This window comes from Macrobrachium nipponense, chromosome 4 (assembly GCF_015104395.2).
Source record: "Macrobrachium nipponense isolate FS-2020 chromosome 4, ASM1510439v2, whole genome shotgun sequence".
Taxonomy (NCBI): domain Eukaryota; kingdom Metazoa; phylum Arthropoda; class Malacostraca; order Decapoda; family Palaemonidae; genus Macrobrachium; species Macrobrachium nipponense.
In genome coordinates, this window is record NC_061100.1 from 28,856,532 (window position 1) to 28,864,971 (window position 8,440).

The 8,440-nt window shown below is 35.4% G+C and overlaps 1 protein-coding gene across 1 annotated transcript; it reads right to left on the minus strand.

Annotated features, from left to right (window-relative positions):
• Nucleotides 1–274: 274 nt before the first annotated feature.
• On the minus strand, nucleotides 275–5,493 carry LOC135211621 (uncharacterized). The gene is made up of 5 exons (XM_064244907.1): nucleotides 5,460–5,493; nucleotides 2,188–2,303; nucleotides 1,747–1,850; nucleotides 675–790; nucleotides 275–375 (listed from the first exon to the last, which is right to left on the minus strand). Exons 2-5 carry the CDS (start codon nucleotides 2,215–2,217, stop codon nucleotides 290–292), a joined length of 336 nt encoding a protein of 111 aa, XP_064100977.1. The 5' UTR covers nucleotides 2,218–2,303; nucleotides 5,460–5,493; the 3' UTR covers nucleotides 275–289.
• Nucleotides 5,494–8,440: the final 2,947 nt, after the last annotated feature.

Sequence of the window (8,440 nt, forward strand, 5' to 3'; positions counted from 1 at the left end):
AGTGAGAGAGAGAGAGAATGATAGATATATTTAAAATAACCTATATGTCAATTCTTTTCTTAATGATTTCGGTTTTCTCTCTTCACTATTTCTCTTGAGGGTAAGTTTCCTTGCTGAGAAGTTAGTTGTACTCCTCAGCAGAAGAAGAAGACAAAAAGGGACTTAAATGCATCAGGAGATGCAGTTCATTTTGACAGAAGAAGAAAACTGACAAACTGCCCAGCATCCAGCTGCACTCGGAAGACAACTATCCCGTGGTTCTGAAGTACCAACAAGAGATAAAAGAATATTATGCTGCTGAAAATGTATACTTACGGCATTGCACAGTCATTGTTGTATTTGCAGTTGTAGTTGTAGTTGTATTTGGTGCTGTTCCTGTGGAGAGAAATACATATAATGAGAAATCAATATTGTCGTAGCCTCTCATCAGAGGAATGAGTCGTCCTAAACTATGGAGGAAGGAAGTTGAAATATTCCAAAAGAGGAGAATATTTGGATAGGAGTGATATGATACTGGGCTAAAATAATACTTCTGCTAACAGTAATTAATAAAAAAAAATCTGGGAAACGTAGGAAAATAGCATATATTGCAGGCAAACTGAAGAGATAAGACGACCCTTTGTTGTCTCGGTGGAAAGGAGGATTATAAAAAAAAATGTCAACATCGTCTTTACCTGAGCAACTAACTGTGCAGGAGAAGCCGTAGTTACTATGTGTTCTCGAAAAGAAGCGCACTGCCATCTGGTCATTTCCGCTTACTTCGGTGAAAGTGGACTTTGTTCCGCAATACCTACGATGGAATAAGAAGAGCTTCATGGTTTGAAACGTCCCTCAGAATTTGGGCAGAAGAGGAAGATCTCTTTGTGTAGAAATAATTCACGTCTTCTAACAGAAGACAGTTCACCCTAAAAAAAAGCAAGAGAGTGCTCACATCCCTGCCATACTTTCACCCTTCAAAAACGGTGGAATGGGATTGAACCTCCTATGCAGAACACTTCATTATATCACACAAACTCGGCAAGTGATTCCTACCATTTTGCATTCAAAGTCTCCAACTATGCTTCCATAAAAGATTGTTGGTTCAACAATCCCTTCATACACCTAAATCTTAGCATATAGAGCTCTCTTCCAAATCTTCCTTGGTACTTTCTTAGCTTTATCCTACCATGATCTGTTACATTTACTCCACACCTGTAGAATGAGCTGCTTACATTCTGGTACTGTCCATATTAACGTTAATTGCTCTATCTTCCACATTTCTATTCAAATGTACCTACCCTTGCTCCTGCTCATAATCACTCCAAACTTTCTCGCAAATCCTTTCATTACTCTCTGCCTTTTATCATAACTACCTCCAATTCAGACTGTGCTATTTGTAAACATGAGCCATTTCAGATTATTCACAGCCCATTTTCTTATCCAATAACTTTGGATATAAAGCTATTGTCTTTTTTTTTCTAATTCAGTGCCTCGGCACCTTGAAGTGGTGGAGAACTGAAACCAAACAAGTGTCCATAATAAAATTAAACATCACTAGAGATAAACCACCCTTCTTTCTAACCATCTTTCACACAAAACCAGCCTTTCTCCTGTTTTCATGCTCCAACAGACTTAAGTTTTGTGAAAACTTAGTGCTTTCAACAAAATCCTACCGTACAATTTCCACAGTGTGTAAATTAAAGATTTATCAGTATAATTTACAGTTTCCTCTACCACCTACGACAGCTATAAATTCTTGTATCTTACCTTTTGCTGAGGCCTTGTCCAGTGATTGTCATGTACGAATAAGTGCAGCTCGACAGTCTAAAACTGGAGCAGGTCATCGATACGTTCGAGGTGTTATCTGCACACTGTAAAAGGAGGATGTATTTCAACACTGGCTAAAGTAAATGATGAGGTAAAAGGGACCTGTTACAATGAAAACGTGAAGGATTATACAATGGCAACAAGGTTTTGCCTAAACATGGCTGACATGATTTTCAGCTGGTTTGAAGCGGTTTGATCCGGTAGTGAGAATGGGGTAAATACTGACAATTAAAAAAAAATTTCATAGCAAAAATAATGACTACATTAACAATGAAAGTGGCAAGGATCAATATGGTTATAGTAGTAATATTTAGTGTAGAATGGCCACTGTTGATAAATTATTTAGGCATATCAAAAGCTGAAAATGAACAGAAAACCAACCTGGAAGTTCCAAGTGCAATCGTTGTTCATCGGATATAAGTTAGGATAGTTCGGTGACTGGATGATGACGTTCTGGCCTGAGCTCAGAGTGTAATTGCCACAAGGAACGGGCCCAGCTTTGGTTTGGGTGAGAGAAGAAGGAAGAACAAGACAGTGAATATTCTGAGACCTTGTAAAGACATTTCCTAGAAAGAAGCTGGAAGAAGAAGAATCCTTCATCCTAGATGAAAAACATCTAAATGATTCCGCCAGCAAGACACCTGCCTAGTTCTTGTTGCATTGTATGATATTCTTGCATTTTTATCCATTTATTTATACATTTGTTAGCTTATTTTTTTTCTTTTCTAATCGATTTCTTCTGCCAGTATTTCCTATAACCTTCTGTTACCACTTTCAAATGAACACCATATTTCTTTGGAAGCTTGAATTTCAAGTCAATGGCCCATTTGGTGGGCTTGTTCCATACGAATAGGTTCATCTTCTGAATAACAATAGAAACCTGGAAACACTAGATGTCGAAACATCTCCAGGACTCATGCAGAAGTGTGTGCTCCTAGAAACAGCACACACAATGAGAAAAGTGATGGACTCCTGAAGAGGAGGCAGGATGCAAACCGGAACTCTGCACTATATAAAAATCACCCAGTTGAATAGGATGACTGTGATAGACAAAAAAAGGAAATAAATAAAATAATAATAATAATAATAATAATATAATAATAATATACTAATAATAATAATACAGGCTGTTGTTGGCAAGATGCTGATAAGTGTTAACTGCCATAAACCGAAACTGTGATTTATGGCACTTATAGCATTAAGTTTCGGTTAATGGCGGTGATAACCAGTTAATGGCGCCTCTGAAAGGTATGCTATGGTGCCAAAACGCTATTACTGAAACTTGGCCTCTTATGGTGCCATAAATCGCCAATTTTATGGCACTACACAAGCCCCATAAAACCGGATCGCCATTAACCGAGTCCGCCGATAACCAGGAACTGCCTGTAATAATAATAATAATAATGAGAGTGTGGGGTTGCTATTATCCTACTGACACAGTTTGTCCAATTTAAACAGGCTTGGAATCTCAACAACTAACAACACCTGATCTTAAGTTATAATTTCCACAACCTAACTCTTAAACGCCTATTGGACGTATTAAACGTCGACGAAAATTGTCTGTTGGGTTCTTAATTGACGTATGATATGTCGACGCAAACAAGTTTTTAAAAAAATTTGAGGAAAAATAGTTATAGGCCTACTTGGCAAAAACTTTTGAATCACACAACTTGAGGGATGCTGGGAGTTCACGGATCAAGCTGTTGTTTTGTTTACAATCGTTACCCAGCCACACATGCGCGAATTTCTTTCTTATCGCACTAAAAAGCATCAGCGACACATCTCAGAAATTATTTCTTCACTTTGACATAATTTTTGCACCATTTTATATTAGCCGTTACATAGAGTTTTATATATGAAAATGTGTGCAATTTCATGTAGAATACAACAAAAAAAGAACGCATGGTTGTAGCTATTATCAGTTTTGAAATATTTTCATATAAATAATGATAAGTGCAAAAATTTCAACCTTTGGTCAACTTTCACTCGACTGAAATGGTTGAAAAACGCAATTGTAAGCTAAAAATCCTACATTCTAGTAATATTCAATCATTTACTTTATTTTACAACAAATTGGAAGTCTCTAGCACAATATTTCGATTTATGGTGAATTTTTGAAAAAAAAACTTTTTCCTTGCGTCCGCACGGTAACTCTTCCGAAAAATCAGAAATTTTTTGTCGGATTGTCGTAATGTTTGCACCATTTTATATTAGCCGTTACATATATATAAAGTTTTATATATGAAAATATGTGCAATTTCATGTAGAATACAACAAAAACAACCCATGGTTGTAGCTTTTATCAGTTTTGAAATATTTTCATATAAATAATGATAAGTGCCAAAATTTCAACCTTCGGTCAAATTTGACTCGACCGAAATGGTCGAAAGATGCAATTGTAAGCCAAACTCTTACATTCTAGTAATATTCAATCATTTACCTTTATTTTTCAACAAATTGGAAGTCTCTAGTAGGTACAATATTTCGATTTATGGTGAATTTTTGAAAAAAAACTTTTTCCTCGCATCCGCGCGGTAACTCTTCTGAAAAAATCAGAAATTTTTTGTCGGATTGTTGTAATGTTTGTACCGTTTTATATTAGCCATTACATAAAGTTTTATATATAAAAATTAAAAATCGGTGGCGCAGTTTCATGTAAAAGAATACAACAAAAAAACAAGCCATGTTTGTAGCCTTTTATCAGTTTTGAAATTATTTCTATAGCTCGGTCAAATATAAAATCCACGAAAACTGCAATTGTAAAGAACTCACAGCACGTTACAAGTCTAGTAAATATTTCAATTCAAATTGACCTTCATTTTGCAACAAACGGGAAAGTCTCTAGCAACAATATTTCGATTTATGGCTGATTTGAATTTGAAAACAACTTTTTTTTATTTACGTCCGCACGTTAACAAATTCATGTATCATATTGTTGATAACTATATTCTTCTTGTTCGCTTTGATCGTTTTGTTCCAATTTGTTTATATACAAAAATCCATCGGAATTTAGTGCACAATACAACGAAAAAATAATTAACTCATTAGCTTTAACCGTTTTGCTCACAGCGCGATTTGATACAATTATATATGAAAAAATTTTTTCACACTGTCATATATTCCAATATTTATGTATGATAATGATATTCTTTTTCATTTCTGATGGTTGCATACTAAACCTCAGGCAATGACAAAAAAAAGGAGCCAAAAATGAACTCTCAATCTTGAAAACTTAGAGTGTTGTGAATTTTTGAAAAAAAAAAAATTTTCAAAAAAAAAAAATTTTCGCTTCGGCACTCACTCCCGAACGCCGCCGGCATACGGGAGATACTTACGGAAATACTGGCTCGGCGTTTTAGGGCTAACTGAAGGTTTTCCGGGAATCATTTGATTTTGCAAGGTAAATTTGGATATGAGGCTAAGCACTGGGGCCTTCAGCCATTCAGTGCTTTTATGGTAAATAAAGGGACTTGGAGTGGTTGGACAGCGAGATAGAAGAGAGGATATGGGAACAGAGGTAAAGTAAAATGTTAAATAGTTAGTGCAGCTAAGGACCGAAGCGACATGCCAACAACTTAGTAATGCCTACAATGCACCTAATAGGGTACAATGATGGCATTAGTACCCCACTATATGGCTATTTAGGACATTACCTTGTCTGGCAACACTGAAGCGGCCCACCAGAGGCTTGGACGATTAGTACCCATCTTAGGTTGAATGGATGAAAAGGTGGTTAACACTGAATATAGTTGGAGCCACCAGGCGGATTTGGGTTCCGTTCCATACTTGGCATTGAATGTGGGGAAAGGTGGTGGGAACCCACCTAGGAACAGAAGATTAAAACAATAAAAGAAAACTTAGTAAAATAATTGAAAAATGTAGCAGAGCAAGTTAAATGATGAATTTGACTAAAAAAAAAAATAATAATCTAATATATTATATAATCTATATATTATCTATAATATATATATATATATATATCTATATATATATATATATAGATATATATATATATACAGTTGGTCCCGCTCCATATTCACGGGGGATGTGTACCAGACCCCCCCTCCCACAAATAGTTAGAATCCCAGAATAGTTGGAACCCTCATTCAAAATGCTTAAAACGGCCTATTTCGTTAGTTAAAGCTCAAGAAAAAACCACAAAAATTTTTATAGATTAAACCTGGTTTTTTTAATGCTTTTTACGCAAAAACTTTTCTAGTGCCGGCATCTTGGTATCCGAAAAAATGCATCAATGAGCTGATAAAAAACAGTAATTTGTGGATATTTTTCTCATAATATAAAATAATCGAGAATTGGCGAAATTTCCTGTGAATAATGGGCAGATATGTCCAGAGAGAAATCCGCGAATGTGTGTCCGTGAATCCAGAGAAACATGAATACGGGGGGCCCACTGTAACTAAAACATACAGACTAGAATGAACCATACCACCGACTAGCAGTCATATACGTTTGACAGTTCAATGTAGAAAAACTCTGCGGTGCTCTCATGTAACTGAACTACGAAGGTTCAGGCTGAAAGGCTTTTGCGATGCGCATAACGGTAGTCTTGTTGTGAATTCAGAAATACGGATGCCTAAACAAGGCGTAGATCCACCTCCAGCTACTCAGAGAGCATGCTAAAATGTAGGTCAAATAGAGCATGTTTGCCACCATTTCGCAATTCGAAATTAAAACGTAATACGCTACATTTTATTAAAACTAATTTTTTTGTACTGTTAAACATGCACATTATTTATTTTTAACTTTTTCATTCTAGTAAATAAATCATACCTATCCTATCCTAAACCTTTTTCAGACCGTTTTAGGCTTCCCCTACCTCCCCAACAAGGAAAACAAACAACAAAAAGTAGTTTGCACGCTTAAACTCCCTGAGTTAAGTGAAGATTTTAACAAACAAACATAATAAATAAAATAATGCACTTAAGAAGTTCTTGTTTGCTGTCATGGGCATTAACTCCCAAAACATCAGAGAGTAAAGGCGTCCACTCCAACCTCTCCTGAAGAACGTCTTTCAAAAGTTATAACTTCATTACACCTCAGTTTTACCCAAAGAAAAGTGTTGTTTCCCAATTTCATCACTAAACATCGTCAAGGATTATAATGATATTTGAATTATGAACTTCAGTAAACTTAATGCTAAAAAATAGTATAGTTAAATATGAAATTTTTAATACAAAAACATATATTCTTCATTCCTTACATGACACCATAGAGCATTCATCATTTATCGTCTCGTCTTTTTCATACAATATCATGGCGTAAATGTCATGGTGACAATGCTACCAAAAAACTATAGGTAGGGGTATCAATATTGAAAAAAGAACAACCAAAAGATTAACGCCATTATCGTCACTATCGTTATCACTACCACCTTCTTATATCCAATAGTGGAAATCTCTATATGAAAAAATTGTAATATATAACTATAAAAAAGAAGAATTTCCTCCATAAGGTATCAAACATATCTATCTCTGAGTAACCTCAGTAGCAAAACCTATCACATTGTTATATAGGTAAAAGAATGCAGTATATATAGTAAGAGAGAGGCAGAGGAGGAGCGGGAGTTCATTGTCTTAGAAGAAGAAGGAAATTCAGCCTTTTTCTTTCACATAAGGACTGATCTTGTGATGAAACTGGGAAACTACTTTGTCTTTGGGTAAAAGCTGAAGTGTATGTAATGAAAGTTATAACTCTTGAAAGGACATGTCTTCAGGAGAGGTCGGAGCGGAGATATTTACAACTCTGACGCTTTGGGTGACCACTGGCCAGGTTTCCAGCCCTGTGACTGGCTGATCACTAGCCACCTGGAGTGTCGTAAGGGAGGGCGGGGCTGGATACCAGATGCACAGGTGCTGTGCATCTGGTAGGAATCACTCCATGTGATTCCTACCCTATCTTATCCTGTGCTTTACATTTAACTTTTCTAACTTGAGGGATTGATCTAAAAATGTACTAGATATGAAATATGACACGTAAAAAAACAAAAAAGTATAGCCATTTAATTGAGGTCTGTTAACTTAAGGCATTAATTATAAATTGTTGGTTCCCAATTTACATTGCTATGTTTCAACAGCAATTCGTTAGAGCACACTGGTAATTTCAGCAAAAGAAAATTACTTACGTTCCGTTTGGGGTGGGGCTTGCGGTCACACACCAGAAACTCTGCAGGGAAAAAATAAAGGATTCCGTCAGTGAAGAAATCAACTGCAGCAAAAACTCAGGAAAGGGAGAAAAGATTTTCATATTAATTTATTTTTACCTTAATTTCATTTTCATCTATTTTTCAATCACCCAGTTTATTTCTTCATGTTTATTTATTTAATGATTTTATTTATTCTAAACTGTTCAAATTCTAATTTATAATCTTTAGATATCATTTAGTTTGAAATGATATCAGTAGCAGTTATATCATGATTAAGAAGTGTGGCCAGAACGATTCGCAATTTTGTGAATATTGCCTGACAAGGATTTTCATATCACAAAAACAAATGGAAATGAAAGTTGTTTTTTAAAGTCGATAAAAACTCTGTTAACTAAAACTAAAAATAATACTTTCCTAAATCAAATAAATTGAATAAGTCTTTAACAATAATCTCAAGTATTTGAGCAAGAT

Excerpts from the sequence above, each read along its gene's own strand:
- LOC135211621 (XM_064244907.1), bottom strand. The coding sequence starts at position 2,217 with ATGAACAACGATTGCACTTGGAACTTCCAG. Across the intron at positions 1,851-2,187 it reads ATTGCACTTGGAACTTCCAG|TGTGCAGATAACACCTCGAA; the intron begins GTTGGTTTTCTG and ends CTCCTTTTACAG. Across the intron at positions 376-674 it reads CTGCACAGTTAGTTGCTCAG|GAACAGCACCAAATACAACT; the intron begins GTAAAGACGATG and ends TTCTCTCCACAG.